The sequence below is a fragment of the Canis lupus genome, chromosome 15 (assembly GCF_048164855.1).
Source record: "Canis lupus baileyi chromosome 15, mCanLup2.hap1, whole genome shotgun sequence".
Classification (NCBI taxonomy): Eukaryota; Metazoa; Chordata; class Mammalia; order Carnivora; family Canidae; genus Canis; species Canis lupus.
In genome coordinates, this window is record NC_132852.1 from 45,590,712 (window position 1) to 45,617,864 (window position 27,153).

A 27,153-nucleotide genomic window follows, 5' to 3' on the forward strand; every position below is an offset into this window, starting at 1 on the left:
TAAGCCTGTTTCTCTAGAGTGTTTACATAACCAGAAGTATTTGTACTATACTTCAATGGGGAGAGATTTTTAGTAGATATTGCATTTTACCTGTAAGTCTAGACGTGATATTTAATTTTTATTTCTGAACAAGTCTAGTAGATTTGGAAGCAAAGCTTATTTAAAAGCCCTAAGCAGGGCAGCCCGGGTGGCTCAGCGGTTTAGTGCCGCCTTTGGCCCAGGGCCTGATCCTGGAGTCCCAGGATTGAGTTCCACGTCGGGCTCCCTGCATGGAGCCTGCTTCTCCCTCTGCCTGTGTCTCTGCCCCCGCCACCACCCCCCCCCCCCCAACTAAATAAGTAAAATCTTTAAAAAAAAAAAAAAAACCAACCCTGAGCAGTTTTTGTTTGGCTTTTTTTTTCTTAGAGATTTTGTTTATTCATGAGAGACAGAGAGAGAGAGAGGCAGAGACATAGAGAAGCAGGCTCCTTGAGGGGAGCCCAATGTGGGACTCGATCCCAGGACTCCAGAACCACACTCTGAGCTGGAACCAGATGCTCAACCAGTGAGCCACCCAGGCGTCCCTGTTTTGCTTTTTTTCTTTATTACGTCTAAAACTCTGTTGTGCTATCTCTATTTTATTTTTGTTTATATTTTTATGTTTAAGATTTATTTATTTATTAGAGGGGATGGGGGAAGGGACAGGGGAGAAAGATTTTTTTACTTTAATTTTTAAAAATTCAATTAATTAACATAACGTATTATTGGTTTCAGAGGTAGAGGTCAGTGATTCATCAGTCTTATATAACACCCGGTATTCATTATATCATGTGCCCTCCTTATACCCATCACCCAGTTACCCCATCCCCCCACCTCTCTCCCCTCCAGTGACCCTTAGTTTGTTTCTTATGGTTTGTCTCCCTGTCTGATTTTGTGTCATTTTTTCTTCTCTTCCCCTATGATCTTCTGTATTGTTTCTTAAATTCTCCATATGAGTGAGATCATGTAATTGTCTTTCTCTCATTGACTTATTTCACTTAGCATAATACTCTGTAGTTCTATCCATGTCATTTGCAAATGGCAAGATTCCATTTTTTTTTGATGGCTGTGTGTATATACACACACACACACCCCCCACATTTTCTTTGTCCATTCATCTGTCATGGACATCTGGGCTCTTTCCATAGTTTGGCTATTGTGGACATTGCTGTTGTAAACATCAGGATGCAGGTGCCTCTTCAGATCACTACATTTGTGTCTTTGGGGTAAAGACCCAGTAGTACAATTGCTGGGTCGTAGGGTAGCTCTGTTTTCTACTTTTTGAGGAATTTCCATACTGTTTTTCCAGAGTGGCTGTACCAGCTTGCATTCCCACTAACAGTGTAAGAGGGTTCCCCTTTCTCCACATCCTCATCAACATCTGTTGTTTTTGACTTGTTAATTTTTAGCCATTCCGACTGAATAGAGGTGGTATCTCATTATGGTTTTGATTTGTATTAGAGAGTTTTAAGCAGACTCCATTTTGAGTGTAGAGCCCAACATGGGGCATGATTTCATGACCCTGAGCATGACCTGATCTGAAACCAAGAGTCAGACACCTAATTGACTGTGCACCCAGGCTCCCCTGTGCTGTCTCTTTAAAGTCTTACCTTGCCCTCCTCCTGCAAGCCCTGGCATTCACTGATGTTTTTTCTCCTTGAGAATGCCATATAAATGAAATTAGGGGCACCTGGTTGGTTCAGTCAGTGGAGAACACAGCTCTTGATCTTGGGGTTGTGGATTCGAGCCCCATGTTGGGTATAGAGATTTCTTAAAAAGTATTAAAAAAAAATAGAAATGAACTTGGCCGTATCTCTCTATTTGGGGCTTCTGTGATTTCTTTCATTGGTGTTTTGTAATTTTTATTTATTTATTTTTTATTTATTTATTTATTTATTTATTTATTTATTTATTTATTTATTTTTTTTAATTTTATTTATTTATGATAGTCACAGAGAGAGAGAGAGAGAGAGAGGCAGAGACACAGGCAGAGGGAGAAGCAGGCTCCATGCACCGGGAGCCTGATGTGGGATTCGATCCCAGGTCTCCAGGATCGCGCCCTGGGCCAAAGGCAGGCGCCAAACCACTGCGCCACCCAGGGATCCCCTGTTTTGTAATTTTTAAATATAGATCCTCTGGGCAGCCTGGGTGGCTCAGCGATTTAGCGCCTGCCTTCAGCCCAGGGCCTGATCCTGGAGACCTGGGATCAAGTCCCACGTCGGGCTCCCTGCATGGAGCCTGCTTTTTCCCTCTGCCTGTGTGTCTGCCTCTCTCTTTCTGTGTCTCTCATGAATAAATATATAAAATCTTAAAAAAAAATAAATATAGATCCTCTTCATGTTTTCTTTCTTTTCTTATTATTCATGAGAGACAGAGAGAGGCAGAGACACAGGCAAAGGGAGAGGTAGGCTCCCTGGAGCCCAGTGTGGACTTGATCTGGGAACCCTGGATCATGCCTTGAGCTGAAGCAGTTGAGCTCAGCTCAACTTCATGTTTTCTTAGAGTTATACTAATTATTTCATTTTAGGAGGAGCTATTATAAATGATACATTTAAAAATGCCTTTGTACTTGTACATTGCTAATATAGAAAATATGATTTTTTTTGTATGTTTGCCTTGCACTCTGCATTTCTGCTGAATTTCACATATATTTTTTTCTTTTTTTTTTGAATTTCACATATTTCTATCAGGTTAGGTGTGGGAGTTTTTGTGGATATCCTTTCTAACGTATGGAGTAAATGTTTACTTAATTTTCATTACCTACTAAACAAAATATAGGGATTAAGCTGGTGTATTTTTAAACATGATTTCTAGTGTTTTCCCTAGGTTTGGACATTAATTATTTTTATTCTTACTTATTTTCTAAATGTTTTCAATTGTAGTTTTGATCTTCTTTTTGACTTATGAGTTGTTTGAGAAAGTTTATGAAATTTCCAAGTATTTTTATGGATTTTTCTTCTTATTTTAGTTACTGATTTCTAATTTTATTATATTATATTGGTTTTATACATTTTGTATATTTTGGAATTTGAAATTTCTTGAAATCTTTGTTGATTTTGGAAGATTCTCAGCTGTTACATATTCCAGTACTGCTTTTACCCCATTCTTTCTTTCTTCTAGTTAAGTGCTCATTAGACTGTATCACTGTTTGTTGCCATTTACCTTCCTTTTTGTATTTTTTAGTTGTCTTGTCCCTCTGTTCTATTTTATTTTATTTTATTTTATTTTATTTTATTTTATTTTATTTTTTTATTTTATTTTATTTTATTTTATTTTATTTTATTTTATTCTTTGTGTGTGTGTGTGTGTGTGTGTGTGTTTTGTTCTTTATTTTAGATCATTCTAGATAAGAGATTCCAGTTTACCTGTCCCCTTTTGGCATTGTCTGATCTGCTGTTAAACATACGAATTGAGTCCATTTATTGTATTTTAAAATTTCTTTACTATTTTTCAAATTGCAGCATTATTTTTTTATGGTTTCTAGTTCCCTCCTGAAGATTTTAATGCCTGGTTTTATTACTTTCAACATAGAAATACAATTGGCTCAGAGTTTTTGTTTGATTATTCTAATGTCTGGAGCCCTCTGGCTCTGTTTTCATGGTTTCTGCTCATTGCTCATGCTGTGTAGTCTCCTCTTATAACTGATTATCTCTGTTTGTGTACTGGACAATGTATTTGATAGTTTATGTATAGAAGTAAATTGATATTTTTTTTCTTCCAAAGATAGTTTTTCTCTGATTCCCCCCTGCCCCCCGCGTATGTTAAAGGCACTCAGTGGTCTAAGATCACTTCAGTTTGTTTCCGTGGCTATATTTTTTGTTCTAAGCATGTGACACAAAGCTGTGCAGCAATCCTTGCAAGCAGTGGTTTATTTCTGGTTCTGTCTCACACTTAATGTCTGGTCCTTTGGGGCTCCTGCCGTTCTTGAGTACACATTGCCTGATGATCATAGACTTCCAGGACCATCCACAAGTTTGTTAAAGTCAAAAGTGCAGTCTGTCAGTTGTCTCTTTCTGAGGGCTGACACCCCCATGGGAAATGCAGCCCTGTGTGCCATGCTCACCTTATTCACTGCTTCTCTCCATGAGTTTCATCTGGTAATTCTTCACTACCTTATTAGGGTTTTTTGTTGTTGTTGCTTTTAAGACTTGTATATTTTATTTTATTTTTTTTCTTTTTTATTTATTTTTATTTATTTATGATAGGCACACAGTGAGAGAGAGAGAGAGGCAGAGACATAGGCAGAGGGAGAAGCAGGCTCCATGCACTGGGAGCCCGACGTGGGATTTGATCCCGGTCTTCAGGATCGCGCCCTGGGCCAAAGGCAAGCGCTAAACTGCTGCGCCACCCAGGGATCCCAAGACTTGTATATTTTAAAGTATTTTTCTCAACTTATTTGTCTTCAGTGAGAGAGTTGTTCCAAATTACCTAATCCCCTGTTAGTGGAAATAGGTGTTCTCTGGAGTTTTCTTTGAATACTAATATGTGGCTTATGTCAATTTTTCTCGGCAGTGAATAGAATATAGCTGCTTTTGTCCCTTTGCATGGTATATGAAACTTGATATCCATTTATGATATTTAATCAGTATATTGTTATTAAAATCACTTAAAATAACTAAAACTACAAGAAAGAAGGAACTCTTTTTTTTTTTTTTTTTTTAAAGAAGGAAATCTATGGGTCATACACTGTCATATTCAGAGATGAGATGGGTTTAAGTTGGCCTAAATTATGCTTGCTCTTATAACGAAGTGCCTGGTTCATTGCATCTCTCTGCCTTTTTCTTTTCCTTTCTTCTTTGTGTTTTTGCCTGCCTGCCTGCCTTCCTTCCTTCCTTCCTTCCTTCCTTCCTTCCTTCCTTCCTGATTTATTTATTCATGAGTGACACAGAGAGGCAGAGGCACAGGCAGAGGGAGAAGCAGGCTCCATGCAGGGAGCCTGATGTGGGGCTCAATCCCCAGACTCCAGGATCACACCCTGGGCCAAAGGCAGGCACTCAACTGCTGAGCCACCCAGGGATTCCCTCTTTCTTTCTCTCTTTCTTTTCTTTCTTTTCCTCCCTTTCCTCTCTTTCTTCCCTTTCCTCCCTTCCCTCATCTCTTCCCTTCCCCCTCCCCTTCCCTCTTCCTGTCCATCTGTCAGCTTCATTCTGTGGCTGGCTCTCCTTGATGGAAGATGGTTGCCTGAAGTCATGGGTGCTACATCATTTCTTGTCCATATCAAAGCAGAGAGAGCATGTATGTGTATCAGCTAAATAATTCTAGGACCAGTTTATTTCAATCATATGTCTATCTCTAACCCAGTCTGTTTAGAAAGTAAGGCAGTGTGTAGAATCCTAGTATAATAGAGCTCACTCCTAGAGATAGGAAGGGGAGCAAAAATGAGGGCTTCAAGGGCAGGGGCATAGAATGGATGTCAAAGAAGGCAACTGTGACATCCATCACATAGGTCACACTTATAAATCACACTGTAGAGATCCTCCATCGGCTTTACTTTTTGTCTGCTGCTTCTGTGAAGGGCTGGGACAGGTGGGCAGCTAATTTTTTCTGCTGCTTTGATCTGCAGGTTAAATCCACAGGTTTGGGGATGCCTGGGTGGCTCAGCAGTTGAGCTTCTGCCTTAGGCTCAGGGAGTAATCCTGAAGTCCCCGGATGGAGTCCCATATCGGGCTCCCCATGGGGAGCTTGCTTCTCCCTCTGCCTATGTCTCTGCCTCTCTCTATGTGTGTGTCTCATGAATGAATGAATGAATAAATAAATAAATAAATAAATAAATAAATAAATAAATCTTTAAAACAAAATAAACCCACAGGTTTGGTCCTGCCTTTGTTTCAAGAATGTTTACTTCTTTAGAATCTTTGAATATTTTTCCATTCTATTTTTTTGTCAGGTAGTAGTAAGTATGCATGTTGTACATGTTCTTCATCTTTATCACTTCCACTGTTTTTTTATTTTTCTGTGTGTTTTCTGTAGTTTGTCTTCCACATACTAACATTGTTTTCAGAATTGTTTCTTCCTGAAGGTCCTCTTGTTTACAGTTCTACAATTATTTTAATTTCTTCACTTCAACTCACACTCTTCACACACTTCAACTAAGTAGTGGTTTAGCAGTTGAAGCTCTGGAGCCAGATTGCCTGTGTTGGAATCTGGGCTCCTCTACTTATTGTATTCTTTTTAAAAATTTATTTTATTTATATGTAATCTCTATACTCAGTGTGGGGCTCAAACTTACAACTCTGAGATCAAGCGTTGCATGCTCTACTGACTGAGCCAACCAGGAGCCCCTCTGCTAACGGTATTCTTGACAAAGTTCCTTAATCTCTTACCTTGTTTACTTATCTGTAACATGGAGATGTTAATAGTAGCTACTGTTGGGAGATACTCCTTCATGGGTCTCTTGCACTTGACGTACCTTGTGCATGCCAAGAATGTAAGGCCTTGACTGTTCTTATCTGGCCATTTCTCAGGGTTGTGTTCCTGGTGGGAAGCCTTGAAGAGTGAGGCAAAAGTCTCCTTCTGGGACAAAGAGCAGGCATGTTTAACTGCTTGTTATAAAAGCAGTGGGTTCCCTATGCTCTTTGTTCACAGTTCAGTGTGATACAGCCATTCATTCAGGCCCACGGTGTGGCCCCCAGGAACAGATATCAATATTCTCATGCTTGTGCTGCTTGCTGTGCTGTGAGTAATCAAGTCCTTTTTCTTTGATTCAGGAGTCTTTGTCTTCTGCCAGCATCTATGAAACAGTAACAGACTAACTTATTAGCTTGTATAAAATCCCAGACTTAGAAGGTATTTTCATATAGTTGTTGTACAGTTTAATTGAATTAACATGTGTTAATCACTTAAAGCATTGCCTAGGACATAGTAAGCATTTACTGAAGGTTAGCTGTGAAGATATTTTTTTAAAGTATTCTTTTTGTATTATCTGCATTGAGTTTTAGGCCTAAATAAAGATAAGGCTCAGAAGATTAAGATTGCTGTACATAACTATTACATGGTGAAGATGTATATTGTAACTTACTGGTTTTATTTTAGTTTCTTGTATACTTTTTAAAGTGTTATTTATTTGAGAGAGAGGCAGACAGACAGACAAGTATGCATGGGGGAGAGGGCCAGAGAATCCCAAGCCGACTCCACGCAGAGCCAGTTGTGAGGCTTGATCCCATGATAATGACCTGAACTGAAACCAAGAGTCAATTGTTTAACCAATTGCATCACCCAGGTGCCCCTAGTTTTTTGTATTAATTGCTAACAATGCATATCCATTAAAAGTACACATTTAAAAAGTCATATAGAAAACTAAGCAAAACATCCAGAAAGCAATCAAATTTTAACAACTGCTATTTTAATTAACATCAGTGTGTTCTTTGGGCTTGATAATTGTTGGACTCTTAATCTTTTTGTACTTGCATTCCTAAAAATCACATTAAAATCCTAACAGTGATGTATATTGTGAAAATCTATTGAACTATGGATAAGTATAAAGAGGTATAAAGAGACTAAGCCATAAAGTGTTAACTCCAAGAGAACCGATTTTTCACATTTTTGTGTCCTTATTTTTAGTTGCTTACATTTTAAATCTTTACATGGTGCTGTGAAAGTAGTGACTGTCTTCATATTTTTAAAAAAATATTTTTTTAATTTATTCATGAGAGACACAGAGAGAGGGGGATGGGGAGGCAGAGACACAGGCAGAGGGAGAAGCAGGCTCCATGAAGGGAGCCTGATTTGGGACTCGATCTCTGGACTTCAGGATCATGCCCTGTGCCGAAGGCAGGCACTAAACTGCTGAGCCACCCAGGGATCCCCCTGTCTTCATATTATTAGTTTCAATATTTTAAGTAGTTTGATGGATAAAGATAGGATAACTGTTTCTAAATATAGTGCTAATTTTTTAGCTGTACACCTCAGTTTGGACCTAGTGTATACACTAGATTCAGTAAGATAGATAGAAACACAACATAAAATAGAACTGTCAGAATTGGGATGCCTGGGTGGCTCAGCAGTTGAGCGTCTGTCTTCGGCTCAGGGCATGATCCCAGGGTCAGGGATTGAGTCCCACATGGAGCTCCTTGTGGGGAGCCTACTTCTCCCTCTGTTGGTGTCTCTGCCTCTTTCTCTCTGTCTGTGTCTCTTATGAATAAGTAAATAAATAAAATCTTAAAAAAAAGATTTGCCTTAAAAAAATAAGCCTCGGAATGGAGGCTTATTTTGACCACTGCTTTTCAGAAGAAGGAAAGGGCGTGATTACACTATTTCTTAGATACATTTTGTTCTGTAGTCCTAGTATAAATATAAAGTAAGCATGTAAGGAAGGCATCACCATTCTCTCTCTTTTTTTTTTTTTTTTTGGCATCACCATTCTGTGGGGGTAAAGGAAGTTAGGAGACATAAATGATTTTTATTCTATTTAATATTTGACTCTTAAGCATAGAAGCAGGCATGTTATTTGGGTAAGAAGTAGATAATGAGTGCTGGTGTACACTAAAGTAATTAGTAAGTACTATCCCATTTAAAATATTTTGTATTGGGCAGCCCCAGTGGCCCAGTGGTTTAGCGTTGCCTTCAGCCTGGGGTATGATCCTGGAGACCGGGGATCGAGTCCCACATGGGGCTCCCTGTGTGGAGCCTGCTTCTCCCTCTGCCTGTGTCTCTGCCTCTCTCTTTCTCTGTGTCTGTCATGAATAAATAAACAAAATCTTCAAAAAAAGAGAAAAATAAATAAAATATTTTGTATATTTTTCTCTGTGCCTTTTGTGATTCTTTGCTTATGTATACAATAAGATTTCCTTGCTTGATATTAATTATATCACATGTAGTTCATCAAATAGTTATTGGGCATCATTCAGATTTTGCACTGAGTGGCTTGCAAAACAGATACAGTGCCTGTTTCTATAGAGCATGTGGTCTAGCTTGGTGCCATGGCACCTATAGCAGGCTCTTTTCCAAATAACACTTTTAAATGAGTAAACTACATAAGATTGCAAAGATAAATGATTATATCAAAATATTATCAAAATAGTAAAAAAACAAATTTGTAGTTTCGTAGCGTGTTTTTAAAAATTTACACTTAAGTTATAAATCCTAATTTAATAATTATTGTGATTTTTGAGTAGTGATGATATTGTGGATTATCTGCAACTACTGAATGTGGTAAGAAATGACCTTTCTGTTGGTGACAGAGACACAGTTGTTGGTGTATCACTCTGCTTGTGCATATATTCATAATGAAAGGAGTTTTTAGGATTCCAAATTTCAAAAGTTAGTAAAAAAAAAAAAAAGATTTAGATGAATTTTTCGCTACCAAGATCCTAGAACCCCTGATTAAATAAGTCAATTTAAAAAATTCATTCAAGATTGGGTGCTTTGAATGAATGTGTTATGTATTGGTAAGGGAGGACATTGGTAGACTCTGGAGTAGTTTTTTTTTATTTTTTTTATTTTTTTTGACTCTGGAGTAGTTTTGACAACTCACAGTCAATTACACTGTGTTGGTGAGTTTTACTGAATATATTTTTAGGATATATACAAAGAATTGTCTAACCTTTGAGGAAAATAATTTCCTAATTGTCCAAAATCAAACTGTATTATTTTGAACTTGGCTATGAGGTAAATGCTTTCTTCAGGGATCCCTGGGTGGCGCAGCGGTTTGGCGCCTGCCTTTGGCCCAGGGTACGATCCTGGAGACCCGGGATCGAATCCCACATCAGGCTCCCGGTGCATGGAGCCTGCTTCTCCCTCTGCCTGTGTCTCTGCCTCTCTCTCTGTGACTATCATAAATAAATAAAAAAATTAAAAAAAAATAAATGCTTTCTTCATAATTTTACCCAGCAGTGCTTAAAAATAAAAGAAATATTCTGTATTTTCAGATTTCACTTCATACCCTTCATATTCAACAAATGATTCCTTAGTAACATGCTGCTAGTAAAATATTAACATTTCCCTTTACCATTAATGTATTCATCAAACCTCTGTGCTCAGTGAGAGACTGCTGGGCGGTTCATCACAGTGGAATTAGGCCTCGCCTTTCCCCCCCATCCTGTGGATTTATAAGCCTGACTTTGAATCCCAGCTTTGCTTCCGATTGCAAACCTTTGATCTCAAGCCGCTTGTTTAACTTTCTGACTTTCGTTTCCTTATCTTAAAATTAGGATAATATGTCAGATATTACTATTCATTTCTTAAAAGAATTAAGTGAGAGAACTGTTAGATGCACACCTCTTTCTGTCTTTTCAGTTTTAGCTGGGCTTTTAATGCCTTTTTGAAGCCTTTCTAAGCTGTACTCCCACTTCTTCCCTTGACTCTCACCACAGCTGTGCCTCCATCGTGACAGGTGTGCTATTCTATTATTATTCACTATCTCCTGACTAGATCCCTTGAGGATCGAAATCCTGACTCTTTTATAAAAACAGGCTACTATTTGACTGGAATGTATATATATACACAGTAGTTACTCAAAATTCTGTTTGGTGAAAATTATTCTAAAGTAATGATTTATTAACCCCTTAGCAAAGAGCCAGAAGCTGCTAAATAAATGTTCTCTTTATTCTTATTACTTCCTACAGTATAATAATGTGTGACCTGACATCAAGAGTTTGGTTGGCATTTTAGTAGGTGATACCCAACTAGGTGGGAAAGTGAATAGATAGGATATAGTGTGTGAAATGTAGATAGAATACCAACCATGTACCTACCCTTACTATATACTTAAGGCATTGGGCTGAGTGCTTTACATGTATTATCTTTTTTAATCCTAGATCATTTTATACTAGGTGGTATTAGCTATCTTTTAAATGATTAACAAACTGAAATTGAGATGAACTAATTTACCAGGGTCGCACTGCTTGCAGTGCAGATTCTGGACCATTTGATTCCAAACCTCTGATTTTAACTAATACAGCAAACTAAAACAGCCTTTGCTGTTCCTTCACAGAAACAACTATTTGGAACTGTAAGTAAGAATCCTGGGTGGAATGGTATTGTTTAACGACAGGGCTTAGATCTGATTTACTATTGCATCCCCTGAGATTTGCATAGCACTTAGGCCATGCCACTGAATGAAGTGCAGGAGCCATCCAAGTTCTCTTAGGAGCTTCCTTATGCGGGATTGGGTTCTTTAGTGTAGTTACTTCTGCACATGTGCCACCTAGTGGTTCAAGATTAAACACAGGTAGGGTCTGCGGAGAATAAAATCATCTCTGTGTGTCATCCCTGAGGTCAGACTGGATTCTTCTGATTTTAAAACATTTTGTGACTGAGTAGCATTGCCTTTATTTTAGGTCAAGTTCAAAGTAAGGAGAAAGATACGTGGAATATTTTATATTCAAGAAAAATACAATGGGGACATTTTTAAAATGTGAGAAGTGCCTGCTTAGTCCTGTTTCATAGTTTGAGTCTGTTATACATTTGAATGAATAGAATGCTATGAAAGGCAATAGCTCTGCAAAGTAGCAGAGTTGCTGAGCCTGGGCTATTTTATTGGTTGAATGGTTAGCTTTTGTGGTTTCGGCATAGCCACAGGATGGTGTTCAAGAGTGCGTTTTTAGTAGTAAACTGTGGTTAAGCAAGTACTGGCACCAGAACTATCTCCTAATTTGTTACTGAGTTTACAGTCATTTCACCAGGGCACTTCTGGTTGACATCTCTGGTTGGATATTTGGATGACATCATTTTCAACCAGAGCAATCTGTTTAACATTCTGCTGTGAAACTCTGGCAATCTTTTGAAGACTGGGGCTAGGAGAAGAGGGAGATATAAACATTTATATCTATTAAACAATTATAGTTTAATTGTCCTGACTTGACTTTGACAGATAGTAAAATTTAACTTATTCTACTAAATGAAGAGTGAAAAAAAAAAAAAATAAATGAAGAGTGACAACTAAAAAAGATAGGTTCTATCTTTTTTTTTTTTTTTAAAGATTTTATTTATTTACTCATGAGAGACACACACACACAGAGGCAGAGACATTAGAGAAGCAGGTTCCATGCAGGGAGCCTGATGTGGGACTTGATCCTGGGACTTCAGGATCACGCCCTGAGCTGAAGGCAGAGGCCCAATTGCTGAGCCACCCAGGCATCCCACGATAGGTTTTTTTTTCTTTTGTATATTTGATTATTGGAGTTCAGTTTGCCAACATATAGTATAACACCCAGTGCTCATCCCATCCAGATAGGTTCTATCACTGTGTATAGTTTCACTTATTTAGGGGTACTTTTTTTTGTTTCTATTTTGTGTTTAGAATTGCCCCCTAGCAAGCAGTCATAAGATTCCTCTTTATTTCTCCTTATTCTTTAAAGAACAAATGACTAAAAACAAAAATCCAACTCAAACCCATCAATCCCCATCGTGTCTTTAGCAGATTCAGGGTAGGATCATAGGCAGACCCAGTGGCAGTCATACCTGGAAGCAAAAGGAGAACAGGGTGAACTCGTGAAGCCTGCCTTAATATTATTCTCTTTTTGGATCAGGCCTGTTCCAGATTCCATTAGGAAAAAAAAAAAATTCCCTGTAGTCTGAATCTGTTTTTTGCCCCTCTGAAATGCAAGGAGCTTAATTTCTAAAGCTTGAGTACCCACATTCCTACCAGCCTGCCATTTACATTTATGTTTAACCTTGCCATCTCCTTCTGATCTAATTTGAGAGAGGGAGAGAGAGAGAAGAGAGCAGACTATGAGAGACAGATGGTCTTCCTACTGGTTTCGCCGTAGTTATAAGCAACAAAAAAGCTCCTAAAAATACTGAAAGTGTTATGTATTTTCTTTTTGAGAGAGATCAAAATAAGGAAGTAGTTGGGATTGTGCTACAGTTTGCCTGGAGAAAAATTTTGACAAGAGGCCGTACGTGGTAGATAGCATATACAAGAGAACAGACAGGTTGCATCCTGTTTGAGGGAATGCAGTTTGGGAGTGGAAGCTAAGCAGAGCTGGCCCTTAGGAGCAAAGTGCTCCCAGGGCAATATCATGGCACATGATCCTGGTCCATGTTGCTCAGGGTATGAGCTGCTGAGGTGTACTCTTCTTATTACTCCTCCTATCTTGACTCTTATTCTTCCTTATTACTGGTAATAGGAATGGTACAAAAAGAGTATATCCCACATGTGCTCAGGGCATCTCTGGGTAGAAATGAAATGCTTCCTGAAAGGAATGTTTATATATGGTCATTTTATAGTGCTTTGAATATAATAGGCAGAGGGAATCTGTCTAGTGGAACCATGTTACTTTCTCTGTCTTTGGTTATAAAAGCACTAGAGGGCAGACAACACAAAATAACTTTTGGCTCTTTCCAGATGCTATCCCTAGATCAATAAGTTCTGGAAGCACCTGGTGTGCTTTCCAAGTTATTGTAGATCTACTAAATATTTTGATATAGCATAAAAAAGACCAGTTAATTTCCAAACTCTATCACTGTTCTCATTGCCTTATCACCAACTTGGATTTTTTTTTTTTTTTTTTTTTTTTTTTTTTTTTTTTATTTATGATAGGCACACAGTGAGAGAGAGAGAGAGGCAGAGACACAGGCAGAGGGAGAAGCAGGCTCCATGCACCGGGAGCCCGATGTGGGATTCGATCCCGGGTCTCCAGGATCGCGCCCTGGGCCAAAGGCAGGCGCCAAACCGCTGCGCCACCCAGGGATCCCACCAACTTGGATTTTAAATGTTTGTTATGGCAGTTCCCCCTCCTGGTTTCTTACACTGGTTTCTCTGTTAATTGGGGCAGGGGTTAAAATGCTGTAACAGAGACCCCAAAATACAGTGGTGGCGTAAATAAAACAAATTAATTTTTTTTGTGCAGTATTTCTGAAATGAGGGGTTCAGGCTCATGGGGCATCTTTGCTCCCTATGGTTGTTTATGGACCCAGGCTCCTTCATCTTGTTTTTCTGCCCTTGGCAAGAGTGTTGTTCTCCTCTGTAGCATTGCATCTGGGTTGCTGATATGTCTGTGTTCCTGTGCATAGGAAAGAGGGAATATAATTTAGTTTAGAGCAAATCCCTTCCTGTTTGGTGATGTAGAAGCTGCATGGTCACTTTTGGTCAGAATCTATTAGAACTTGCTCTGATAGCTACAAAGAAGGTTGGGAAATAAAGTCACTAGCTAAGAATTTGGATGTAATTCAAATTTAGTCACTTACTAAAATTTGGATGTAAAAGGTAGTGTAGATTTTATAATTCTGTCCATTTTCTATGGGGTAATGTGCCTTGTTCATCTGTGAAGTTCTTTACATATTCTGGATTTGAATACCTATTTATAGATACATGTTACATGTATATTCTTTCAATCTATGATATACTTTTTCATTTTGTGATATCTTTTGTTATATAGAAATTTAGTATTTTAATATAGTAGAGTTTGCAAATCTTTATAACCCTTTGATACAAATATATTTTGTATTTGTAGGGTTGATTCTAGGTAGTCAGTCTCAGTTTTGTGTCTAGGGGTAGACAGGAGAGACAGCATGATTGATAGGCCCATAAGCACTTGACTTATGGTCAACTTTACTATTACAGTTTAAGAAAGAACAATATTATTAAATAGAACCTAAACTGTTTGATGCTCTATTTCATCATTCATTTCATGATTTGACAAGACTTATAATTATTTGTAGCTTTTCTAACTGAACAATTAATAGCTCTCAAAGTTATTTGTCAAAACACTTACCTAAACTTTATTATGAATTTAGGAGACTTTGATAGTCACAAAAATAGGCAAGTCAGATTGAAGAGTTGATCTGAAAGGTGCAAGATCAAACTTGGTGTGGAATTTAGTGTTCCAGCTGCTAGATATGTCCAGAATGAAGTTAAAGTATGGTCTAAAACTCAGGAGAGGAACCTGGGGCTGCAGGTGTCAGTTGATGACCATGAAGTCCAGAGGAGACTGTTAAGACCTGGATAGTCATTAAGTTCTTCAAGAAGAAAGAACACATAAAGGACATCTGAAGGGTTGATTCCATGTTTAGAGGTCTAAAAGAAATCAGCTGAAGAGACAGATAGCAGATCATTTAATTTTCATTAGCAGCCTCATGAGATACATGGTCACTTTCTGGGTTTGTAGGTGAGACAATGGAGACTTCAGGAAATGACTGTATAAACTGTACAGACAGTAGTTGGTAGAACTGGTATGTGAGAGCAGTCTTTATGACCCTGAACCTGTAGTAATCCATTACACCCCCTGCTTATAAAAGGTGGGAGAGCCTTTCAACAAGAAGGAGGTTTTCCTTGGTTGTCTAGATAGTTTGAAGGCATGTGAGTAGGCCCTGGATTGTTAGTTCTGTTGCTGTTGGTGGGGAGAACAGTGTTGCAGTAGAAGGATGCCCGTTAGCAAGGGGTTAGTGAGGGGAAGGTAATGGAGTACAGTTCCTCCAGAGTCTCATTTCATGGATTTTAGTGGGAAAAGGAAGGAAAGACAGAGAGGAGGAGTTTGAAGTGCTATAAGTGCTTTATATTTGTTTCTTTGGTTTGGGGTGGTGGTGCGGAAAGGTAAAAGTAAATGTCAGATTAGGCAAGGAGGATCGACTGAAGTGTGGGATTGCATCAGGATCCCTGGTGGAGGGACAGTGCCTGCTCATTGTCTGGCAATGCAGTCTAAGAGAGTGGATAGATCATTTCTATTTAAAGAGAAGCATGAGGGTAGCCCCGGTGGCGCAGCGGTTTGGCGCTGCCTGCAGCCCAGGGCGTGATCCTGGAGACCCTGGATCAAGTCCCACGTTGGGCTCTCTGCATGGAGCCTGCTTCTCCCTCTGCCTGTGTCTCTGCCTCTCTCTCTGTGTCTTTATGAATAAATAAATAAAATCTTAAAAAAAAATAAAGAGAAGCATGATATTACAGGTAATGGTATTTGTTAACTTGCCTCCTAAGAAAGTATGTGCGAGGTGTTTGGGGTTGGTGTCTTGAGGGTAAATGAAAAAGGCAATGGAGTCAAGATGTGCTCTTTTCAATTATTTTCTTCTAGAATGGCTACTAATTAGGCTTAATAATTGTTTTAAATTAATGATAATTTTATTTATAAATTGTGAAAAACCTTATTTATTTATTATTATTATTATTTTTTATTTATTTATTATTATTTTTAAAGATTTTATTTATTCATTAGAGACAGAGAGAGAGAGAGAGAGAGGCAGAGAGAGAAGCAGGCTCCATGCCGGGAGCCTGATGGAGCCTGACGTGGGATCACACCCTGGGCTGAAGGCGGCGCTAAACCGCTGGGCCACAAGGGCTGCCCTTAACAGTTATTACTAAGATGAAATTCACGGAGTCAGTGGCAAGGTACACAGAAAGAACAGTGTGCCATGTTTCATGTTTTTTTTTTTTTTTTTTAAATGATAGTCACAGAGAGAGAGAGAGAGAGAGAGAGAGAGAGGCAGAGACACAGGCAGAGGGAGAAGCAGGCTCCATGCACCGGGAGCCCAACGTGGGATTCGACCCCGGGTCGCCAGGATCGCGCCCTGGGCCAAAGGCAGGCGCTAAACCGCTGCGCCACCCAGGGATCCCTGTTTCATGTTATTTTGATTATCATGTTGCAATAGAGAATAAATATAAACTGTGCCATTATTTACGTACACAAACTTTTCTAGTACTAATGAAATACTGCCAATGCTTTTTGAACCTTCTTCCCATGCTGTGTATGCTTTACAGATAAATTAACCAAAGATTGATTTAAATGCAAAAATGACTTTTTATATTCTTTTGTTCACTATTAAGCAGAAATCAAAGAACAATCTGCAGAAGAGGATGCTGAAGCAGAAGTGGACAACAGCAAACGGCCGATCCCAGTTCTTCAGCGTTCTGTGTCTGAGGAATCTGCGAGCTCCCTGGTCTCTGTTGGTGTAGAAGCCAAAATCAGGTTAGAGAATGAATGCAGCTGGGTTGGGGATTAATGACAGGCAGGGAACTGGCTATAGAGAGAATTCAGGGAGTACAAGTTTGGTATGTAAATACCCATGAAATTTTATTATTTAGTAATTTTAAATTTATGACTGATGCCTCTGTGTGTTGTTGGAGTAAAGTATGTCTGTGGGCTTTGGTGATTGTAGAACAGAGCAATAGACTAGCATGTTAGCCTCCTCTCTGCAGGCCAGCATAGACTATCACCAGCATGCTAGTCCTAACCAAAGAAATAACTCCAAGCTTTTAGTGTAACGATTGATTTTTTGATAATTACCTATAAACTTTTATACTCTTGTTCCTTACTCTTTCTTCATTCCTTAGAAAAAGAAATAAAGGACATTATAACTTATCTTGTGTGTACTTCAGCTTTGAAGTCTTGGACTTTTTTAGGCCTTGTTTGAAAGACATGAATAAAACTATGAAATCATTTATCAGTTACATACTCCCATCGTCTTGAAATGTTTTCTTTCTTTTGCTTTTGGCACCCCTGACTCCTCATTTTTTGCTGGCTTTTGCAAAGACCCTTGCTTTTTATAATGTTGGGGAAATCCGACTGAAGTCTTCAGCACGCATACTTTTATTTCTACTCCATCTCTGGCAATGCTCATTCAGTGTGATGGCTACATTTTGTCTGTGTGCTGATGAACCTCATATTTATATTTCCAGGGCTGACCTTTCTCTGAACTTCAGACTTTCCTATCCGTCTGTCTGCTTGACATCTCCATTTGGAGGTATACTAGACACCTTACCCATACATGGTTTGTTCCCCATTTTGAGGAAGTTTGAAAAGTTGCAAAATAAAAGAGTAGACTGAAAATTAAAACAGTCCCCAACGCATTTTCCCCATTAATCCTGTTTTATTTTTCTTGGTAGCACTTGTTATTTCTCAGCAGTTGATTTGATTACTTAATTATCAATATCATGTGAGTTCTGTGAAGGCATTACTTCTTTCTGTTCTTTATTGGGTTGATTTTTTTTTCTTTTGATCATACATTATATTTTGTTTTTAAGATCATTTCCCTTAAATCTTATGTCTCAAATCTTATGTCTCTTAACCCTGTTGAACTTAATTTTGAGAGAATTTAAACCAAGAATTGGTTTCTTGGTATTAACAGTGTAAGTGCTTTATCATATGTCCATATCTCTTTGCATCTCTCCTCTAGCATTTCACGCTGTAGTGACTTTATAGATATATACTTCTTATTTCTATTTCTCTTGTCTTGGCCCCTTGCTTCCCCCCATTTTAAAAATTGAGGTTTAATTTAACATACAGTGAAATTCACCCCTTACAGTGAGTTGACAGCTGTATACAGTGACATAACCGTTACCACAAGACAAAGAACAGCCCATCCTACTGAGAAAGTTTCCAATGCCTGTTTGTTGGCCAACCCTGACTCCCAGCTTTCCCCTTGGCAGCTGCTTATCTTCTTAAGGTCCCTGTAGAAATGGAATTGTAGAGTATGTGTTCTTTTGATTCTGGCCTTTTTTACTTAGCTAATGCCTTTTTTACTCATTTTCTGGCCTTTTTGCTCATCTGTGTTATTGTATATACCAGTAGTTGCCTCCTTTTTATTGTTGAACAGGATTCTGTTTTATGGAAGCTCCTACCACAGTTTATCCATTAACTAGTTCAGGAATATTTGAGTAGTTTCCAGTTTTGGGCAGTTATGAATACAATTGGTATAAATATTCACTCACAGATTTTGGTGTGAACGTGAGGTTTTTATTTCACTTGGGTAAATACATAGGATAGGAGAAAGGTAATTTGAATAGAAAATGCCAAAGTGTGTTCCAAGTGTGACTGTACTGCTTTGCGTCCTCACTAGTGATGTATGAGAGTTGTGGGCAGAGCATGGATGCACAGAACATTTCTTGTTCTGATTCAGCTTTACTCTTTTTTTTTTTTTTAATTTTTAATTTTGTAAATTTTTTGCTTTACTTTTTTTTTTGTTTTGTTTTTTTTTTTTTGTTTTTTTTTTTGCTTTACTTTTAAATAGGCACCATGCCCTTTGGTTTTGAGGGTTCCATGTTCTTAGTGATCTTGTCATTACACTATCTGTAGGAGCCTGGTCATGGTCTGAGTCCAGGACACAGTCTTACTTCTCCTCTAGGCTTAAAGCCCACCTTCTCCACCCCACTGTTCCTCCATCAGCACTTGGTCTTCACCAAGTGGTGGTGGTTTTTCCTGTCCTCTCATCAGCCTAAGGCTACCGTTCCCCAGGGAAAACGAGGGAGACAGATATGAGTGTTGTTTTCTACTTTCCCCACATGGCTCCTGTTCTTGTCTCCAGGCTTTGTGCCATGACCAGCACATTCTCCAGACTTGTCGCCATGCCCCTAGTGTTGTGCATGAGCATCTGGAGTGGTATGCAGAGAGAAGATTATGAGTGGCATAGAATTTACCCTGTGTTTTGTGAGTCACAGATATTTTGTATTGTCACACTGTTTCATACTTGCACTAGTTAAAATTTTTCACTGAATTTTTCTTATGCTGCTTATATGATATACAGTGGCTCCTTCCCCAGACTAAGCAAATGCTTGTGCCTCATTCATCTCTTTTTTGGGAGTGACTTTCTTTTTTTTTTTTTTTTTTTTTTTTTGGGGAGTGACTTTCATTCATTTAGAGGTGAATTGGTTGTTCTGTGACTTCTGCAATGTAATGTGTTCAAGAAAAGCGAATTTGTAGATTGGCAAGATTTTGCTATGAGGGTGGGAGCAGTGCTCTTTGCAGCTTTCTGCACCCAAAGCAGAAGACAGAAATTTCCTTTGTCCTACCTTTAAAGTTAATAAATTACGCTGAGGTGTCTAGATGACTGTCCTTACTTCTTCCATCTCCTTAAACCTTCCCTAATTCTTCAGTAATTTGAGTACTTCTTTAAAATTATTTTCATTGTGGATCTGTTGTGTGGCAAAATCACTGCGCTCTTACAAGCCTGGGATTACTTTTACTACACCATCACATTGGAGTGATGGTTTGGGTGTGACATTGAAGATGAAGGTATTTTCTGTCAGTACTTTAAAAATATCACTCCATTTTCTAATCAGTTTTGTTGTAATCAGTGCTGATAAGGCTGATGTCCATCTGATTGTTGCTCATCATGAGTGATGCTCCTAAGGAAAGAAAGAAATGAAATGGGGTATGCTGAAAGAATTGTAAGCCTTAGTAGCTTCAAGGAAGTTATAAGTAAGAAAATAACAATAATAATACTGGTGGTCATATCTTTTAGGCAGGAGGAAAAACTATATTCCTTTTCAACTTTGTTTTTTTAGGAGTAGACCGCATTTAAGTGTGTGTATGTATGTGTATGTGTGTGTCTTTCTGTCTCAGTATCAATGGGCAACACAGTTTATCATGAAATTGAAAAACATAAATAGGTAACTTTCATCAAGGTAATTAGTTGAGGGACATAATTTGAATTTAAGAGGAAAAAAAATTCCCTAAAAACATAGTTTATTTTTATCACCTGTTAATGTAAGACATTACAAAAGTTCACGAGATACATAGTATGAGGTTGTGGTGAAACATCAGTGCCTGAGAAGGAAGGTTTGGATGCAGCAGCTGTAAATTTGTGGTGAAGAGAAAATATATCCAAGATGAGCAGTCCTTTTATTCTCTTTATTATAATTTAGTTTTCCCCCCATTTTTATGGTGATAAAAGTGTAAGTAATACTTTAAAACAATTTAATTTTTAAAAGATTTTATTAATCTGGGGGGGAGGGGAGGGGCAGAAGGAATCTTAAGCAGACTTCCTGCTGAGTGTGGAGTTCAATGCAGGGATCTATTCCAGGATCCTGAGATCAAGACCTGACCTCAAATCAAGAGTCCAGATGCTTAACTGACTGAACCACCCAGACACCCCTAAAAAAATGTTTAAAAAAATTAAAACCAAAAAAAAAAAAAAAAAAAAAAAATTAAAACCAATGAAGAAAAAAATCCACAATAAATGAAATATTTTTTAAAGCTAAGAAATATTGTGTTTTTAAAATTCTGTTATATTTTTTAAGTTTTTTATTTAAATTCCTATTCATTAACATACAGTGTAATGTTAGTTTCAGGGGTAGAATTTAGTGATTCAGCACTTCCATACATCACCCAGTGCTCATCACAAGTGGCCTCCTTCATCCCCTTCACCTGTTACCCCCATCCCCCTATTCACCTCTCCCTCCCAACCAACAGTGTGTTTTCTGTAGTTAAGAGTCTGTTTTCTGGTTTGCCGCTCTCTTTTCTCCCTTACGTCCTTCCATTTTGTTTCTTAAATTCCACATATCAGCAAAGGGAAAAGAAAAAGAGAGTGACGCAAACCAATAAAGACTCTTAGCTCTAGAGAACAAACTGAGGGTTACCCAGGGGAGGTGTGTGGGGGGAATGGATGAAGTAGGTGATGGGAATTAAGGAGGGCACTTGTCCTGATGAGCACCAGCTGTTGTATGTAAGTGATGAATCACTAGGTTCTGTACCTGAAAATAATATTGCACTGTTTGTTAAGTAACTGAATTTTAAATAAAAACTTGAATAAAATAAGATACGCTGTCATAAATAAAATAAGGGGTGAATGGATAAAATGAGAAAAACAAAATATTGCTAACAGGTAAAGTTGATTGATGGGTTCATGAGCATTTATTAACTGATTTTACTTTTGCATCTTTGTTCAAAATTTTCCATGATAAAAAAAGTCAGGGATCCCTGGGTGGCGCAGCGGTTTGGCGCCTGCCTTTGGCCCAGGGCGCGATCCTGGAGACCCGGGATCGAATCCCACGTCGGGCTCCTGGTGCATGGAGCCTGCTTTTCCCTCTGCCTGTGTCTCTGCCTCTCTCACTCTCTCTCTCTCTGTGTGACTATCATAAATAAATAAAAAAAATTAAAAAAAAAAAAGTCAAAGATGTATGTGATCTTCGGGGGAAAACAAAAAAACAAAAAACAAACAAAAAAAACTATCCCTGGGGAATCCCTGGGTGGTTCAGCGGTTTGGCGTCTGCCTTTGGCCTAGGGCGCGATCCTGGAGACCCGGGATCAAGTCCCATGTCGGGCTTCCTGCATGGAGCCTGCTTCTCCCTCTGCCTGTGTCTCTGCCTCTCTCTGCCTCTCTCTGTCTTTCTCTGTGTCTTTCATGAATGGATAAATAAAATCTTTAAAAAAAAAAAAAAAAAACTATCCCCAAACAACAGCATTCCACATGAGTGAAATCATATGGTATTTGTCTTTCTTTGACTTATTTTGCTTAGTTGCATCCATGTTGTTGCAAATGGCAAGATTTCATTCTTTTTTTATGGCTAATATTCCATTGTGTGTGTATATAAATATAAATATAAATATAAAATCACATCTTATTTATCCATTCATCAATGATAGACACTTGGGCTGCATCCATATGTTGACTATTATAAATAATCCTGCAATAAACATAGGAGTGCACGTATCGCTTTGAGTTAGTGTTTTTGTATTCTTTGGGTAAATACCCAGGAGTGTGATTGCTGGATCATAGGGTAGCTCTATTTTTAACTTTTTGAGGAACCTCTATACTGTTTTTTACAGTGGCTGCACCAGTTTGGATTCCCACCAACAGTGCAAGAGGGTTCCCCTTTCAAGGAGTAGTCCTTTTAATTCTGTTCTAAGATCTTTTATTAAGCATCTATTCCATAAGCATATATTGTTTTTTGTCTTTTAACTTCTTAATTTTATTGTAATTAATAGATGTTATTGTTTAGAACAAATTTAGGTTTTTAGGAAAATTGAACACATGGTACAGAGTTCCCATTCCCAGCCTGCCCTCCTTCTGTGAGTGTTCTCTATTATTAGGATTGTACCTAAGTGTGGTACATTTGTTACAATTGATAAACTAGTATTAATACATTATTATTAACAAAACACCATAGTTTACATTAGGGTTCATTCTTTGTGTTATATGGTTTTATGATTTTTGACAAATGCCTAATGTCATACATTGCCTTTACAGTGTATCATGGGAAATAGTTTCACTTGCCCTAAGATCTTCTTGCTCTACCTATTTATTCCTTGTTCACTCCTGTCAAACTCTTTCACACATACTCCTCACCACTAACTGCTTAACCTAGTAAGCACTTAAATCCATGTTTTTATGTCTTCATGTTTGTTCACATGTGTTTTGTATCTGTGTCATGCATAAAGAATGGACCATCATGTGGTTTGTCACCGCAAGTTTTACAGAGCCAGTATGTCATTGAGTGGCGATTAAACCCTGCCCTCTTTCCCACCCTTAGCTTTACCTACTTTATTCTTTTTTTGTATTACTTCCATTTTCTTGAGTTATATTAAAAAGAAAATTATTTTTTTACATATAAACTAGAATTTTTTGATTTGGTATGCCTACTATAAAAAGTCATGCTATGAATTGCAAATGTATAATTGATTTTTAAGCTTAATTGTTCTTATGGCATATACATACTCAAGCTTAGCTTGCACTAAGGTCGTAATATTTAAACCACAAGTATCTGTAGTCTATCACTTTAAAAATAGTTGAATAAAACTACTTTCTCCTTCTCTTTCTTACTTTTTATTTCTACCAGTGAACAGCTCTGCGCTTTTTGTTACTGTGGTGAAAAAAGTTCCTTAGGACAAGGAGACTTAAAACAATTTAGAGTAACGCCTGGGTTTATCTTGCCATGGAAAAGCCAGCCTTCTAACAAGAAGGACGTTGATGACAACAGCAATGGCACCTGTGAGAGAATACAAAACTCAGCACCGCGAAAACAAAGAGGACAGAGAAAGTAAGCAACTTTGAATAAATGGTTGGAATGCAGTAAGGCTATATATAATTTATTTTCATCTCACTGAATATATATATGAGTTGTTACTGAATCATTTCTCATGTTTTTCAACATTCATAGAATGCTTTATGCCTCACCATTACCCCTAAAAAACACTCCTTTTCTCAAAATTTCTTGTGTAAAAAAAAAAAGTGTTATCTTAATTGTATATTAAAATCCATGTGATGACGAAAGTTCACTGTTAGAAGAAAACTTTAAAAGAACATAACATAAACCTAGAGGAAATTTATGAGAAGGAGGTAAAACAGATCAATGAAGTCCTTCTTTCATTCCTTTGAATAAGTTTTTAATTGTTTATAAGAATATAACCTAACAGAATGACAATACCAAGATGGGTTTCACTACTCATGTTCTTAATTTGTCATTTAGTTACTTTCATGGTTTAGAATGTTGAGCTGTCCTATAAACTGTTAAAATAAGGATTAACTTTGTTTCTGAGTAATTATATACTCAGAATGCCCTTTCTGAAGTTAAAGAAGCAGCTCTCTCTTTTTTTTTAAATGAAATAAGAATTTACTAAGGCATCTGTATAACTATACATGTGTGCCTGTATTCATCAACATTATTGTTACCTTAAACTTTTCTCTAATATGTTTAATTTTGGAGTTAAAATTTTTTTTATGTGTTGCTGAGTTTTGTTTAAAAAGGCCATCTTAATATGTGAACTTGGCTCTGGTATTTGAGGGAGTATAAGTTTCTGTAGTCGATGAGAAAGTGTAAAAATTAATTTAGCTTGGAAGGCTAACCAGCTCTGCCCCTTGAGGGTGATGATGTAATCATCCAAGTGCTTATCTGGCTTTCATCCAAATTTAAGTACTAAGGCATTGTTGTGTTGTACTTACTTGATTGGCTCCTTCTTTTGGACTGCTGCCAATGCCTTGAAGACCTGAAGTAGGAAATGAAACAATAACAAGAAAGAATCTTTTAAAAAAATTTAAGGTGGAACAGCTTAAGGAAGTTTAGAAGTACTGTGTTTAGTTTCTTGATATTTGAAGGGCCAGAGCTAGATCGTATAGAAGAACTTTTCCTTTTGTAATTTTTTTTCCTTTTGTAATTAATTGAGCACTCACATCCTAGTTAATATAGTAAAATATATCAAAAGTCTAGCAAACTTTTAATGTCCATGAGTAATTAGCAAATTTAATGAACTAGACTAGCTTATATCTCATATCCTTCTCTTCCGCCTTTGAATAATGGCAATCATATAAACACTTATTCTGGGAAATACAGTTGGGCTTTGTTTACTTATTTTATAAGCTAAGTTAATTTTTACTGAAAACTTTAATGGGCTAAGATAATTATGTAAAAAAGAGCCTTGGTTTAGTCTTTATATACACTTAGTGTTTACTAATGTATTAAGTAACGATAACAAGACAGTTAATGGACTTGAGGAATAAAACACGTTTATAAAATTTGAAATTCATTTAGGGGTAGACAGTTTAATTTGGTAATGATTTTAAATAGTCACAAAATATATTACTGATGAATCGAAACCAAATAAACAAACTTGTTTTTGTTTTAAATTTGAAAAGGAGGCTTTAAAAATAATTTTATTTTTGGTGGCATTAAATTGTAAGAATATGTAATTGGGGATTCTTTTTCTCTTTCCTTTTGTTTTAGACTTAAAATTTTGAGGGTATGTATTTCAGCTGACTTCTCCTGATATTCTTTCCTAATAAGTTTGGCTGCTGTCATCCTTAGGGTTGCTATCAGCATGTTACTGACATGGTATATACATAAAAACTGGTTGCAAAACTTAAAAGTGAAGTTTGATTAAGCTAGTGGTTAGGAATTGATTAGTAATAGTAGACTGATTAGTCATTTCATTGATTTTTATACCTGTCTCCCCCATCAGATACTGGTGCAAAGAAATCTTAGAACAATTCATTAGTCTATATTAGATGAACTGTTCGTCTTTTTTCTCCCATCCCAGTAAAAGAACAATGATTAGTAATGAAGAATCTATTTGTAGGAATGGAGATTATATTTATAGGAAAGAGTTTGTTCTCATTATACTGTGGGCATTTATAAAAATGAAGATTTAAAGTTAGAATAGCATGCTAAACTTTTTTTTTTTTTTAAGTGAGTATGCATTTCTAATGCTAAACATAAAAATACTGGTTACTTTTATATGGTTTGATATTTAAATGTACTTATTGAAATATGTTAATACTTTTTTTCTTTCAATGATTCCAGGTATAAAAAAGTTTAGTACCCTGGTCATTGTGCTGATTTTCTCTTAATAGGAATCATGATAAATATCCAGCATACAGAAGTGCAGTGAGTCATGATCTATATTCAATAGTGATTTAATCCAGAATTATGATCAGGTTAAATACTATGATATCAGGAGAAGGTTAAAGTTTTAGTGCCAGTCGTCTGATTTCCCGTATCTAATGTTTAAACACAATAGTAATCATTGTTTACTTAATGATCTCAATTAATATCTGAAGTTTGAGGGTTTTGAAAGTCTGAAATCTCCCGTGTGTTGTATGTTCATTTTTATACTGCTGTTTTTGCTGTTACATTATCTTCTTTATTCCCCAAGCCACTAGTAGCTATTTTGTTTTTGCATTTTACTTCTGACTTGTGAGGTGAAAGTCTTACAACATCATGCCACAGACCAGCTGTCGAGATTTGTTGAGGGGACTGTAAGAAAGCTCCAGCTGACACGTTCTGCTCCCACTACCTCCCTCTTCACTTTGTAGTGGGTTTTCATTTCCCCTGGGAAATAACCTTTCTTTACATAAAATTAACTGCCAGCTCTGTTGTGGTAGTCCTCACGATAAAGCAAATTAAAATTTCTGATCGAGTTATGTTTCACAAGCATTTAAGTAAGGCTGAAGGGAATATTTATTTTATGTGAAAAAATATAGTTCCTGATTAGAATATTAGAGTGTCATTTAAAAAATTATAGAATGGCAAAATAAATTTGTAACTGTAATTTTTAAAACTTCCTTATGGATTTGGATACTTTTTTTAGTTGTTGCTTACGTGATATAATATAGCAACCCAGTTTTATATTGCACTATGAATAATAACAGATGTGTTCTAAAAAGTTGTTTACTGACAGTTTATGCCTAATAAATTAAAATTGATTTGGCAATTCATTATATTAAGTTGTTATAAACAAAATAATCATCTACTTGTTACCACTTTCACATCTGTTTTATTTTATTTTTCCAGAGAACGATCTCCTCTGCAGAATATAGTCTCTTGTGTAAGTGTAAGCACTCAGACCGCTTCCGATGATCAGGCTGGCAAACTGTGGGATGAGCTCAGTCTGGTTGGCCTTCCCGATGCCATCGATGTCCAGGCCTTGTTTGATCCCACAGGTATAAATGAGCCAGGCTCCCATAAGCACTATCTCTTTACTGTAGATGCTGTGATCTTAGTGAATTTTCAACTTAATAGTAAATTCTTTTCATCTAGAAATAATCATGATTATTTTG

General features: G+C 37.3%; 1 protein-coding gene across 22 annotated transcripts in view; it reads left to right on the forward strand.

Moving 5' to 3' along the window:
* The window catches only part of KMT2C (lysine methyltransferase 2C), a 284,203-nt gene that overhangs the window by 97,599 nt on the left and 159,451 nt on the right, over positions 1 to 27,153 (forward strand). For 17 of the 22 annotated variants that reach the window (XM_072776873.1, XM_072776879.1, XM_072776878.1 and 14 more), the window contains 3 exons: positions 16,712 to 16,853; positions 23,441 to 23,641; positions 26,888 to 27,036. In XM_072776873.1, the coding sequence (XP_072632974.1) occupies positions 16,712 to 16,853; positions 23,441 to 23,641; positions 26,888 to 27,036 (492 nt within the window). Of the gene's footprint in view, positions 1 to 16,711; positions 16,854 to 23,440; positions 23,642 to 25,897; positions 25,982 to 26,887; positions 27,037 to 27,153 lie in introns of those variants that run through there. The other 5 variants (XM_072776881.1, XM_072776874.1, XM_072776895.1 and 2 more) reach the window with 3 other exon arrangements.